Here is a 14,903-nt window from a genome sequence, read left to right as displayed (position 1 = left end):
AAAAACTCTCTGTGCTGAGTTTCATCCTCTGGGAAAGATTGATTCCAGCACCTCATTCCTTTATCTGCATAAGGGTGCTTGAAGGATAAAATGACGCCAAAATGAGAAAATGCATTGATAAAGTGTAGAAACATCAGATAAATGTGAGTTGTATTACATAAGAATTACCGCAGCCCAGAATGTAAGGTGACACCTGTAAGCTGTTAGCCAGTCGTGTTAGTTTAATTTTTTTCCCAACTGTTGTCCAATATGCTGGTTCCCCTGAGCTAGTGCCTAAACCTTTTTAGGTAATCTGTTCTCGACTGTGGAATTTAGGCCATGCAGACAGCATGCAGGGGGAAGGAGTAGATTAAATTTCCACAGCAGAGTTCTTCAGTGGTTTATCCGATATGTGTGTGCGTGCGTGCTAAGTCTCTTCAGTCATGTCTGACTCTTTGTGACTCCATGGACTGTAGCCTGCCAGGATCCTCAGTCCATGGTATTCTCCAGGCAAGAATACCAGAGTGGGTAGCCATGCCCTTCTCCAGAGGATCTTCTGGACTCAGGAATGGAAGCCGGGTCTCCTGCATTGTAAGCGGATTCTTAACTGTCTGAGCCACCAGGGAAGCCCAGATGTATTGGTAACCATCTCTTCCTTTCTGTCTCAGAAACCCTGCTGGGGACTTTCTCTAATTCAAGAGACATCTCTTTTAGATAGACTCGGGTCCACAGACATTCAAGTGATCTCTGGAGAGAATCCATGAACTTAGACAAAAATCACATCTTTATTTGCATCAACCTCTAACCGAGTGTTAGCATTTCCTTCAAGGGTAGGTGGAGGCACATCTCTTAGCTTCAACAACAGACATTTTTTTTTAATGTTTATTTATTTGGCTGTTGCGGGTCTTAGTTGAGGTATGTGGGATCTAGTTCCCTGACCAAGGATTGAACTCAGGCCTCTTGTACTGGAAGCATGGAATGTTAGCCCCCAGACCACCAGGGAAGTCCAACAAAAGGCATTTATTTCTCACAGTTTGGGAGGCTGGGGAGTCCACAGTCAAGGTGCTGGCAAATTCAGTGTCTGGTGAGAGCTCGCTTCCTGGCTTATAGACACCTGCCTTCGTTCAAACATTCTGTCCGTAACAGCAAGGAACCCCTGTTATCAGCAGTTCCTGAGATTGTGGCAATAACAGAAATCACAGGTATTTTTATACGTGTCCACATTTCGCAGATTGTGGACACTACACACTCATCTCCAGTTTGAATTATGCTGGGTGTGTGACCGCCTCCTAAATTGTGTTATTTAATGCAGAAAGAAGCATGTATATCACTACATCACAATGCTTACAACCCTTGCGGTAACTGTATGGAAATGGAACTGCTTTCATTCGTGGTCCCAGCTTTTTTGTTTTCTGCATTTATATAATTCTGAGAGTCTAGAGGTTTCCTTAGTTCGCCCTGGCACAAAAAGAGTTAAGAACCCCTGAAGCTTACTCCACCCTGACTCCCCTCCCATTTCCTCAGAACCCAGGGCTGGGGAGTGAGGAAATGGGACTAGATTCACTTTTCTTCTTTTTTTTTCATTTTAAAAATTGAGTTACAATTCACATAACATTAACCATTTAAAAGTGAACAATTCAGTGGCATTTAGCACATTCGCAGCCTGATGCAATCACTGCCTCTAATTAGTTCCCAAACATTTTCATCACCCTAAAAGGAAACCTTGGACCTGTTAAGTCACCACACCCTTTTCCTCCCTCCCCAATTCCTTGGCAACCTCTAATCTCCTTTCTCTTTCCATGGAGTTGTCTCTTCTGGATGGTTCATATAAATGGAATCATATAATACATGGTCTTCTGTATCTGGCTTCTTAGCAGGTTTTCAAGGGCCTTCCATGTGGCAGCATGCATCAGTGCTTCATTCCTTTTTATGGCTAAATAATATTCCACCATATGGCTAGACCACATTTTATTTATCCATTCATCCACTGAGGGACATTTGGACCGTTCCCACTTTTTGGCAATTGGAATTGTGCTGCTGTGAACCAGTGTACAAGTATTTGAGTACATGCTTTCAGTTCTTTGGGGCACTGTTATCAGCAATTGAACAGGGGTTCAGTTCTAAAAGTAGAATTACTGGGTCGTATGAACATTAACTATTTACCTCTGTGAAGAATATGATTAACTTTTAAATATTTAGTAAAATCTATTGTTAAAGTGAGATTTGGTCATTGTGGTGTCTAGGAATCCCATTTGTCCATATCATCTTGACCCTCTCAGACAGTTCATTCCTGTCTAAAAATGGCATGGCATAAAGCTGGAACTCAGCTCTCTCTTTCCTGGTGCTTTCATTTGCTCCATGTGTTGCCTTTGGGTGAAAAGATGACATCCTCCTCCTCATCTTCTTGCTTTGATGGAAACGATGCCTATGAGGTTCTTTCCCTGGGAAGGCTCAAGGGAGACTTGGGGAAGTGGGTGGAGATGCTGGGAAAGGCTTGTTCCTTCATTGGCCTTGGTATGTGCCAGTCAGTTCTGATGCGCAAGTAGGCCAATCACTGCAGGCATCCCTCGAACAGGAAAAATAACATGGAAGAAAAGAAGGGAAGAGAGCTGGCATATGCATCAGGCATAGCTCCTTGAAAAAAGGCAGTGACTACCCCAGGCCACCACCTCCAAGTGCAACTTTGAAGCTTAGCAGAGGAGGGAGAGGCTGAACCATCTCATGTATACACTCAAACCTTTCCACACCTGGGCAGCTGAGTGGTCAAGATAAGAGAGGGCATTCCAGGCAGATGAGTCAGTGGACCCCAGGAAAAGCCAGGGGCATTGGGAGCACAGAGGGAATGAGAACGAGAGGGGCAGGACTGGCTTCATAACTTGGGGACACAGTGCAGAATGAAAACATGGGGCCCTTGGTTCAAAATTATTAAGACTTTCAAGATGGCGGTGGCAGAGTGTTAAGCGAAGCACAGTGCCTCTGTGAGTGTGGGGCCTTGTGCAACAGCACACATCACAGGCCCCAAAAATCCAACCTAGGGGAGGAGCAATGGTCAGTCATCCAATAAGCCTGATTAGGGCCCATGTGAGGTGTCCCCCCAAATTTGGGCCACCTGTCCATTGCCCACCTCAGCTTCATTTCTCTCATTAGCCATTAGCCACCTTCTGCTGATGATGTGGGAACTATATTCTATAAAAAAAGCTTTGGCGTCCTTCAAAGAAGCACATTAAAATACATGAACACTTTCTACTTGCTAATGATAATTCGACTTCACAGTGGAATAAAAAGTTTCATTTTTAACACAGAAGGCCATGGGCTATACGTAATGCCTCGCCTTTCAATATGTTATTTGACCTACTAATTTTTTTTTTAACCACCATAATATGAACAACTGCAGGGGAAAATATTAAAGTAGTGAAAAGCTGTGTGAAACTGTCAGTGTTCATGATAAAGAATCGTTACCGCGACTGTGTCAGGCTGTGTCGGAGGAGGCAAAAAGCAGATTGGGTTACTGTAACAAAATCATTTGAAAATTGGAGCAGGCAAATTTTTAATTGATATGATCTATGACTATGATATGTATGCTTCAACGTTTTAGTGCTGGAAACCCTGGATGGTTTCTTGCAATGGAACAGAACTCTACCCTGAAGCGGCCTACAGAACAACGAAAGGCCTTAGGGTAGGTTTTTAGAAAAGTGTTGTGTTTCAATGAGGCAGTTTCTGAGCCAGCTAGTCTGAGTTCATATGTTGCCTCAGGCTTTCACTGTGTGGTTTGGGTAAGTTATCTGATTTCTCCAAGATTCTTTCATTGGCAAAATGGGGAACCTTAGAGTGCCTCTGTCTGAGATGTGTGCAAGGATTTGGGGTGATACATGGAAAGCTCCCCTGTTTATGGCGAGCCCTCAAAAGACTCTTGGCTATTATTATGGGCATGACTACTGCTGCGGTTGGTTTTGTTGTGCTAGTTCTGGTTGTTGTTTTTGTTATTATTATACCCTCTGGCCCCTGCCTGCCTTACAACTTTATTTCCTTTCAGTTTTTCCCATTCAATGCAATCCCGGGTGAAAATCCTTGTCCCCTGCGCATACTGGAAAGTTCTCTGCCTTCTTATTGTTGCCCTTGCTGTGAGGAGGCCAAGTAACCACTTGGAGGGGATGTTGTAGAGGCAAATTCAAGCCACAGAAGGGAACTGGGCGGAATGAGATCCCCTGGAAAGTTCCCCTCGGCTCTAAGATTCCATCAGATCAACAAAGCGGACAGGGAAGTTAGCAGCCCCCAGGCCAACCTTCTTGAGAGTGTTCTCCGACTCTCCTCTGTTCTCCTGGCAGCATCCCCTCCTTTTCAGCCCCTCGCTGGGGGCACCTTTGGTTCCCTGGCACTGAGTGCAATGTGGAGCCGCCCATGCTGGGGACTCCAGGAGAGATAGGTTTCCGTGGGATGTAGACACGGTAGACAGACCTTGGGAGATAATCTCCAGCAAATTACTTAGATTCCCTGAGCCTCAGCTTCTTCAGCAGTAAAATGGGCATATTAGTAGCCCCTGCTCAGGGTGAGAATTAAATCAGATGTTATACACAAAAGGCTTTTAACCAAGGATCCAAAATACATAGTGAGACCACTAAATATCACCTCCCTGTCATCACGGTGGGGTGGGGGTGGGGGCTTGGGCTGTGTCTTTAAGGGGATTTGGATGAACAGATGCAGCTTGCGGGGCCACAGGGGAAGGTGGATCGAGGCAGGTGGGGGCAGATGGCAGGAGGCCCAAAAGCATGGACCAAGCTACCTGGGCCTCAGAAAGCAAAGAGTTGGGAGCCCCGCTTCATCTCCATTCCTTTTCCTCTTCTCTGGTCAGTGCTGTACGCAAAATCACTTAAAAATAATAGGATGAATTTTCCTGAACTCAACAGACCTCAAGGCCTGTTTCTCCAGCTTTGGAAATAGCTCCAAATCTGTGTCCAGCCCGCCCCGGAAAGCAACATGAAACACAGCGTGCCCTGACACCGCTTCCTGGTTCCACTGGGCACGGACTTGGAGCTGGCCACCTTCCAGGGCAGGCTCTCTCTCGACACAGTCTGCACGGGGTCTGTGGCCCCCAGGATGAGGAAGGCAGGGCCAGGGCCGGGTGGGCTGTCTCCTCAGCTTTTGCTGGAGAGCGCCGAGCACACCCTGCTTGCTGTTCTTTGGTCCCTCCAAACCACGAGCCTTTTCTTGGGCTTGAGACCTCTCACCTCCAGTGGTGGCCCAGCACATGCTAACTCAGTTACAGACGGCAGCTTCTAGGAGGCAGGAATGACCCCCTGACGTCTAAAACATCAATACTGAAAGGACTGTAGCGAAGAAAGCATGGTGGCCTGAGTCACAGGGGCAGAGTGGAGTTGAGTCAGGGGCAAGGGTCTTCTGTACTGAAGCCAGTTAGTCCCAGGTCGTCCTTCACTGTTAACTGAGCAACTACTACATAACCAGGCATTGTGGGAAACAAGACAGTTTGCCCCACGCTCTTCCTGCTGGGTGTCAGGTGCAGACTTGGGGTCTGGGGCTGAAGAATTTTCTCAGCATGTACCACAGAGTTGCTACTGGCTGAGTTTTCACAGCCCTGGATATCTAATCCTCAGTTTCCCCACCTGTAAATCTCTCCTCATGGAAAGGCCCTGGGCAGGAAAGGTGAAAACACATGTAAAGCCCCATACTACAATGCCTGCCTGAAATTATTTTTTATTGGCTGAAAAATTAGCAAAAGATCTCACGAAACTCTCAGTCAACTGGTCCTTTATAAGACAAAGAACTAATATAAAATGTGCAGTCAATTTCAAACACTAAGCATTTTTTTCCTCAGCCTTCCATCCTAAATGATAATAATACAAAGCAAAACAATAACAACAGTGTCATACACTGTCTGAAGCATTTTGGTCTCCCAGCAACCCTGAGAGTTTAAGGACTGACCAAGCCCATTTCGCAGAGGAGAAAACACAGAAAAATTCATTCACAGGCCAGGGTCACACAACTCTGAGGAATATTCCTTGAATTCACATTTGCTTCCATCTGCCTCCTGCTGCCCCCTCCATTCTTTCTAGCACCCCAGGCAAGTCAGGACATCAGGGCCAACTCTCGGGCCTCTCTTCCTTTTAGAGAGCCGCCTCCCCCACTTTCCCTTCCTTTCTATCGGTATCTAAACAGACAAGCAGCAGGAAAGCTGCCATTACCTAAGTGGAAAAATGCCCCAGGCTTCTGCAGACTTCTACTCCTGCATTGCCTCAGCAAGGCCTATCCCTCTCTGAGGAAAAGGTCTCAGGGAGAAGCGGGGAGCCTTAGTGGCGTCCCCTTGTGATCCGGAGACTGAGGAGGAAAGAAGTGATTTTTGACAGCGGCTGGGTGAGGGGAACTGGACTCTCCAGACCCCAGAGAAATGGTGTTGGCATGAAGCAGCTGTCGCTGAAAAGGGCCCCAAATCCACCCTGAGTTTCCACGATGAAGTGGACTCACCGACCAGTCAACTAGGGGAAGGTCAGAGGGACGTGGAACCAGAGAGGTGACATCCTGTGCCTGCCTGAAGGCTCAGTGCCCCCAGTTCAGGAGCAGAATGGCTGCCCGCCGAGCAGAGCAGGAACTGGGGAACCAGACGGTCACCTGCTCCCCACCACGAAGAAGGAAGTCTAGTGGACGAAGAAATGGGGAAGTCGGAGGTGCTCCTGCTGTTAAGAGTCTATATAACAATTGATTTTAATCCCCAGTGAGACAAAAGCCTCTGCCATAAATGAGATTAGCAAGAGGTTTCTAGAAACATTTTCTGAGGGAGAAGGAGGAGGGGAGCATTGCACTGCCAACTGCTTTATCTGAAAACCTTCGCAACCTGGCTTTTTTCCCTTCACAGGCCTCGGGCAGCCCCACCCCCATGGTATTTGTAACTTGTTTCAGCCGCAAGGGGCGGGGGTCCCTCGTGTTCACAGAGTCAGGTGCCATTTTGAAAACTGCTCCACTCTACCTCGAGCTCCCATGTTTCCGGATGTAACTCAGATACGCACTTCAAAATGGAATCCTGCTCAAAACAGTCCCTTCGAAATACAGAGTTCGCCTTTTCAATTTAATATTCAGGTTTTAGACATAATGGGACCGCAGCCTTTGGCCTTGTACCAGGGCCTCCTTAGCAATCACTTTTATAATTTAGGGAAATAAGGAACAGGAAAGTAAAGGAACTTCCCCCTTGTCCGGCAGCAAGTCAATAGCAGAGCTTGAACTTGAGACTTAATTTTTCTAAGAGGGAGGCGACGTACTCAATAAATCCCTGAAAAATTAACCACCAACTAGCAAATATTCCGGTTATTTGGTTTGGATGCCCACCACAATTACAGCATTGAAAAAAAAAAAAAAAGGCGTGTTTCAGTGAGAAATTTTTCTTTTAAAAAATCACTTAAGGGTGCTTTACTTCGCAGTCAAGTTTAGGAGAATGCTAGCGAGGAGACAAAGAGGGCTAGGGTGGGGCGTAGGGCTTCCACTGGTCTGAAAGCTGAGTCACAGGAATCGCAGCTCTGCAAGTGGGCGAGGCCGCGAGGCGAGGCATACTGCACCCCGGCTGGGGGATGTCTGCCACGGACAAAGGCAGTTTCACAGTAAAGGAATGCCTGTCCCGCTAGGTACCACCCAGGCCCTTAGTTATCACGCTAGGATCCCCAAGGGCCGGTTTTCACGGCCGCTGCAAAAATCCACGCAGCTAGAACGAACATAAAGGGGAGGGGGATGCGTTACGAAGGAAGTGCGGCGGGGATGGGACGCTTTACGTGCTTTATTTTGCCGCCCTCGTCGTGGCTTGGTGCATGGGTGGACGCGGAGCCCCCCCCAAACGCCATACAGGCCCCTGACGCCGTTCCGGAGACGAAACCCGGCGCGAAGGAGTTAAGCGGGCGGGCGGGTGACGTCACCTCATTTGCATAGGAGCGCGCATATAGTTGCGCCTGCCGCGCCCCGCTCGGCACTCGCGGCGGCCACAGCGCAGATTCGACTTCACTCGCTCGCAGTTCGCTCCGGTGAGCCCCGGGGCCCTCTACCTCCTGCCTTCCGCTCCCCTTCCCGCCCCGCGCTCACCCCCTCGCCGCCCGCAACCCAGCGCGAGGGATCGTCCTGGGAAAATGCTGCTCCTCGGGAGCATGGGGAATGCTAGACCGTTCAGATGGGTAATGGGGTCGGGAATTCGGTGGTTTTTAAATATGTTTTAAAACTGACTTTTTGTTATTGCCGTTTGGAAGGGAACAGTTTTTTCTTTCCTACTCTCAAAGGCATTATGCGTAGCCTCTTAGGCGTTGATGAATCAGGAATAGAAAGATCCTTTGTTCCAGCTCACACCCACCCAAGTCCGGAGCTTCAGACTCACAGTTATTTCTCTCGCCTCCGTTGGCTTCGTGGGCTGTATGTGTTAGGTTTAGGGCTGCGGGGCTATATTATGAAATCTTGAAAACGTCCTTGCAGGGGGACGTGTGCAGAGCTGCCGAATTGCTCCTAAATGGAGATCCTAATCGATATAGCTTTGTGTGCGGCTGGCTGCATTGTTGGCGAGAGGGAGGAAGCGGGGAGGGCGGTGGTCGGTGGCGCCCGGCCGCAGCTGCCGCCTTTGTGAGAAGAAAAGAAAGCCGCATGGCTCGCGTCTTTGGGGAGGAGGCCAAGTATACAAAAAAAGAAACATTTTGTGCAGCCTTGGCTTCATTTTCGGAAATCTTACTCGATTTTCTTCCCCTTAAACTTGAAATGACTTCACTTTTATGTTGAAACGCCGCCATTAATCGGCGGTGATTAATTTCACGCTTGCCTGAGATTCCGCCTCCTAACGTGGGCGGTCTTCCCAATTTGGCCCCTCGCGTTTTGAAATCCTAAAGGGAGCGGGAAAGCGCTCTTCTTTTTTTTTTCCCCGCTGTAGAAAGAGGAAGATGTTTAGTCCTGAATGAAAGTGGTAGGAGTTAAAAGTGCGTCTTCAGGCAGGAGACAGGAAGGCAGAAGGCGTTTTCTGAGCCCAGACAGACGAGGGGTAGGTGGCTCACCCTCAACCTCTTGGCTTTGTACCTGCAGCGCCCTCTGCAACCATGTCTGACAAACCCGATATGGCTGAGATTGAGAAGTTCGATAAGTCGAAATTGAAGAAAACGGAAACGCAAGAGAAAAATCCACTGCCTTCGAAAGAAAGTAAGCCACCCCCCTTCTTTGGAAAACGCTGAGCGGGAGTGGCCGGGTGGGTAGGAGAGGATGGGAGGGGCTGGAAGAAGAATTGGGGTGGGGGCAGGGAGTGCGGGAGGAGCCAACAGCTTTTTGATTCTGGTGGCTTGCAAAGGTTAATTTAAAACTTCAGCCAACAAACAATGGGGTTTAGTAATTTAATGCAATGTTTAATATTCCATATTAATATGCAGATGCCGGTATCCTTTTATCTGTAAAAATGTTCTGTTTTGTATAAGCATTTCATGATGGAATGCCTATTGGTACTTGATAGAATTTGTATGATAAGGAGAGATGTTTTTCAAAAGAAAGGACTGTAATCCTATGTTACGCTATACTGAATACGCATCTTCACCCGCTCCATCTTTTTTCTTTTTCTTTCCCATCACAGCGATTGAACAGGAGAAGCAAGCAGGCGAGTCGTAATGAAGCGTGCGCCGCCAGTATGCACTGTACATTCCACAAGCATTGCCTTCTTATTTTACTTCTTTTAGCTGTTTAACTTTGTAAGATGCAAAGAGGTTGGATCGAGTTTAAATGACTGTGCTACCCCTTTTCACATCAAAGAATGGAGAACTACTGACAACGTAGGCCGCGCCTGCCTCTCCCATCTGCCTGTGTGGCTGGCAGGGAAGGAAAAGAACTTGCATGTTGGTGAAGGAGGAAGCTGGGTGGGACGACAGTGAAATCTAGAGTAAAAAGCTGGTCCAAGGTGTTCTGCGGGCTGTAAAATGCAGTTTAATCAGAGTGCCATTTTTTTTTTTGTTGTTCAAATGATTTTAATTATTGGAATGCACAATTTTTTTATTATGCAAATAAAAAGTTTTAAAACCTGGCTGGTGTGACGCTTTGGTCTCTGAAAGGAGTGGCTTACTCAGATGAAATCTTGGTAAAAGGGTCCAAAGTGGGTGACCTGGGGAGTGATAGATGACAAACATCTGGCAATTTGGGTAAAAGACCAAAATGGGTTTCATCCAGGTATGTGAAATACCTCATCTACACTGGGTAATTGGGAAATGGTTCATTTTCTTAGGCTGATTGAATTCCTGGTATCCGGAGTTGAGTGAAAACTGATAAAAATACTTGCAGTCCTTTACTTTTAAAGGGTTTGTTAAGCCTACATTGAACCTCTCATCTGATCAAGAAATTGAAGGTGGTATAATTCACAGCACACTACTTCAGGTGTCAAACTTGGCGTATTTAGCCAGTTACCAGTCTTGTCATATACGGAAAAATGACATTTAACAGCTGCTTTATAAAGGATTGAAGGCGTGCTTCCTTCTTTGTCTAATGTCTGATTCCAATTCGAATTCAATATTTAAAGTTTTTTGTAAAGTGCATTTAGGATTAATAAATATGACTTAAAATTCTCAATCTAGATAATGAAAGGAAATCTTCAAATTTAAAGGACAGCAGCTGGGCAAGGATGAAATTGTGCTGTGTAAGTCCAATAGGATTTAATGGGCTCACCCTCCAGAGCTTTACCTTTTTTGAGTCCTTGATAACTTCTCAATTACTTGAATACCTATATTGATGGGTAAAAAACTCCAAGTCCTTGTTCAAGAGGCATTTAAGGTGCAGAAAGGGAAATAAGATGGCAGGGTTTTAAAGGAGAAGGGGATGTCTTAAACGTCTTCAACGGATTCCTCCTTTATATAAGGAAGGGCGCGAATATTTTTTAAAATATTAATTTTAAGTGGAAACAGCATTTAATGATCGTTGAATAAATAGTTCAGCAAAGCTGAGATTCACAATGCAAATGTCCAAGACATAAACTATACCCCCACCAAAAAAAAACTGACTTAGGAAAATACACATTTTTAAGGAGAGGGGCTGGAGGGCACATTGTTGATGATTAAATTGGTTGATTTTGTTTCCTTTTGCTCAACACTTATTTTGAGAAAGGCACAGGAAACCATTTACCTGTGGTTTATAGACAACCAGATCATCACCAAGAAGCCTTTATCTGCTTCACAAGGGCAGGGATAGGTGCAAAACCGGCGGCTGCAAAACCTGGAGGGCTTCGCCCTGCTGGATAGATGAAGAACCAAGCAGCGAGCACAAAAGTCCGGGAGCCTTCTCAAGATGGAGTCCGCCCCCCCCCCCAAGCCCTGCGTGTTCTCTTCCTGCCTGTAAGGAGGGGTGTGGGCAAAATGAAAATGTCCAAGGCACAAAGATATAACCAAGCTCAGGTGTTTACTGACTGCATTTTTCAAACAATGCCAAGATGAAATCAGATGGTAAGAAATGCACACAACTCCAGTCTTCCTCCGTTTTAAAATAAAAAGGAGCATTTAAGGGGAAACGGGTGAGTCATGAAATCAAGTGATGGGAGAGAAGACCTTTCTCTCCCGGGACAACAAAGCTCAAACGTTGCCAGAAAAAAAAAAAAGTAAAATGAGAAATCTGGTAAGGATTGAATTTTGCCTGCTTGGTGTGTGGGATGGCGAAACCCAAAAGCTTCTGCATGTATCTATCACATTGTACACTTTACTGCTGTACATGGAGGGGGTGGGGGAGAGACGCTGCTTTTGTTTTGTTTTGTTTTTTTGCTGGGAAACGGAGAATTCTCTTCCCAAGAGAGGATCTTTGCAGAGGGTTGGGGTATTTATGAATCAGTTTGGGGATTTATACCCTCACTATTGCGTTTGGAGTGGACCGTGCTTTTCACAAAGGGGACCTGAGGGTCACCGTTAGAATGACAGTGAAAGTCTTAGACCCTCTCCCCGCCAAACCCCCAGAAATAATACAAGCCAAGGGAGCTTATGTAAAAGTTGAAGTTTGCACCGTCCAGTCTGGGCTGGGACTTCTGCAAACTTTGAATTGAGCAGGAAGAATAAAGCAAAAATAGAGGAAGTAAGAGGCTCACAGACAGAGGCTTGGGACAGAGTCTTATTCATTTCTAAATCTTACAAATGCCTCAACCATCACAGCTACCCTTTTCAGTCTTCCAACGGATACAGTTTTCAGGCTACTTCATTCTTTCAGGAGAACAGCATAGTCTTGGGGCTGATGTTGGAGGATTGTATATATGGGGGAGCTGGGGGGATGTGTGCAAACGTGGAGCTCCCTCCGCCCCCAGGGCCTCTTCCATGCCTGATAATCATTGCATCCTCCTCACAGGCCTTGTGAATTAGACAGCGTCTCCTTGAAATGTACCGGGAAGATTTATTTCCCTAAAGAAGCGTCTTTAACTCCTCAAGACACCAAAATAATTTTCTATCCTTTCTAAAAATGTATGGGGCCAATTTTGTGCTTACTTGAAAAAACAGTGCATTTTGCAAACAACATTATGGCCAAAAAATAAAAATCTTGATCTCTTTTTAGTTCAATCATGTAAATTGAAAACATTGTTTCATAGCTTGAAAAGCGCTTCACGCTTATTTACGCTGGTAGCATTCACTGGCCTGGCAAGAGAATAAGAAAATTACCCTCCCCAGTCCCTCACCCCAATTTCTCACTTTTTAGAGTGGCTTACACACCAATCTAAGAGAATGAAATACACCAGTTTGAAGTTCAACTATATTTTATTTGCATGTAAAGAGAAGGGATTGAATTACAAATTGAAGATACAGATGTTCCATGAAGTAAGCTAAGAATAAAATATGTGTCTGTGACCTCTATTTACCTGGCTTATTTTGATCTTGGATACGTGTATTTTTTTTATCCCTCTAGTCACACACCCATGCTGGTACCAGCCCAGCTCTTTTGTGAGCAGGGTCCATGTAGTCTGTGTTCCCATTTGTGTATTTTTTCTTCTACGTCCAATAGCGTGCCTTGTGTAGTGGTGGACAAATACTAGGGCTTCAGCAAACCCTTTTCCTCTATTAACTGATGGCGATCTCATTTAACATGTTTTTGAACATACTTTTGAGTATGTGAATAGCATGCTCAAAACATAATTTTAATATATATATTTTAATATATATGCAATTTTATATACAATAATAGATATACAATTAAAAAAAAATATATATATAGTCTTGCCTGGAAAATTTCATGAATGGGGGAGTGTGGAGGGCTATAATCCATAGGGTTGCAGAGAGTCGAACACAACTGAGCTACTGAACACATATATACACACATATATATATGTTTGCTTAGTCGCTCAGTCATGTCCAACTCCTTGCTATCTCATGGGCCATAATCTACCAGGCTCCTCTGGCCGTGGGATTCTCCAGGCAAGAATACGGAGTGGGTTGCCATTTCCTATTCCAATATATATGTATATGTATATGTATATGTATATGGTAGTGGTGGTTTTGTAGCTAAGTCATGTACAACTCTTTGCAGCCCCATGGACTGCAGCTCACCAGGCTCCTCTGTCCATGGGATTTTCCAGGCAAGAATACTAGAATGGGTTGCCATTTCCTTCTCCAGAGGATATTCCTGACCCAGGGATCGGACCCATGTCTCCATGTCTCCTGTCTTACAGGAGGATTCGTTACCTCTGGGCCACAAGGGAAGCCCTGTGTGTGTGTGTGTGTGTGTGTGAGTGAGTGTGTGTGTGTGTGTGTCTGTAAAGTTAAGTTGTTAGTCGCTACATTGTGTCCAACTCTGCAAACCCATGGACTGGGGCCTGCTAGGCTCCTCTGTCCATGGAATTCTCCAGGCAAGAATACTGGAATGGGTTGCTATTTCCTTCTCCAGGGGATCTTCCTGACCCAGGGATTGTACTCCAGTCTCCTGCACTGCAGGCAGATTCTTTACTGTCTGAGCCACCAAGGACACTACATATATTAATGTCTCCTTATTAATCAAGGAGACTATACAGGGACATTCTTCTCAATATTTATTGCTAATACACACCTAAATATAATGAAAGTAAAGTCACAGGTAATGTGGAATCTCCATTCATGAAATTTAATACTTCTTTTACAAATATATTTAAAGAGCTTTGAATGCTAATTTGCCACCATCTGTTGTGAGCTGGGTTTCAATCAGTGCTTGTAACCAACTCCATAATATTAAGCCAGGGCGCTGGATCATTCATTCACTCCACTGATGTTTATTGCTTGCCCAGTACATGCCAGGTATTTTATTTGCCACAGAGATTGTCATAAATAAAATGTAGCCTCTGCCCTTGTGTGTCTTCCCTTAGTTCAAGATATCCTTTTTATCTCAACCTGAGTAAAAAATGCTAAGAAAGTATTCTTCTCCATTTTTAGGGTGAATGTCGAACCCAAGGGCTTTGTATTTTTAAGTGTGTGTGAAGATCTATTCTCTGCTTTGGTGTGGACTTTTCCCCAAATGTCTGTATAATGACTCCATTGAAATCCCTCTGAAAGCTCAAGGGTGAGTGATATTTGATGGAAACCACCTGATTCTTTGCATCACAATCAAATATTTTTCAGCATAGAAAGATTAGGCATAGTAACTCTTGCCTCTCATCTGACAATCTTTTATGAGAAATGCCCAAGATTTAGGAATGGACTGGCTGGATGTTATTTTAAAATCAGTTCTACGATTTTATTATTTAGATGCTGAATTTCCAGAGGAAGACTTCTCTCTTTTTTTTAACTTTATTTTATTGAAGTATAGTTGATTTACAATGCTGTGTTACTTTCAGATGTACAGCAAACACACAAAGACACACATATATCTTTTTTTTTTTCAGATTCTTTTCCCTCATAGGTTATTACAAAATATTGAGTATAATTCCCTGTGCTATACAGTAAGTCCTTATTGGTTATCTATTTTATATATACTACTATGTGTATCTGTTAATGCCA

At 45.1% G+C, this 14,903-nt stretch overlaps 1 protein-coding gene across 1 annotated transcript; it reads left to right on the top strand.

The window, feature by feature from the left end:
• The first annotated feature begins 7,889 nt into the window (after positions 1 to 7,889).
• TMSB4X (thymosin beta 4 X-linked) lies at positions 7,890 to 10,006 on the top strand. The gene is made up of 3 exons (XM_061407860.1): positions 7,890 to 7,994; positions 9,028 to 9,141; positions 9,563 to 10,006. The coding sequence occupies exons 2-3, from the start codon at positions 9,042 to 9,044 to the stop codon at positions 9,595 to 9,597; spliced, it is 135 nt and encodes a 44-aa protein (XP_061263844.1). The 5' UTR covers positions 7,890 to 7,994; positions 9,028 to 9,041; the 3' UTR covers positions 9,598 to 10,006.
• The last annotated feature ends 4,897 nt before the right edge of the window (positions 10,007 to 14,903 follow it).

Source organism: Bos javanicus, chromosome X (assembly GCF_032452875.1).
Source record: "Bos javanicus breed banteng chromosome X, ARS-OSU_banteng_1.0, whole genome shotgun sequence".
Lineage (NCBI taxonomy): Eukaryota > Metazoa > Chordata > Mammalia > Artiodactyla > Bovidae > Bos > Bos javanicus.
The sequence above is the reverse complement of the archived record's forward strand: the minus strand, read 5'-3'. Positions and strand labels throughout refer to the sequence as shown.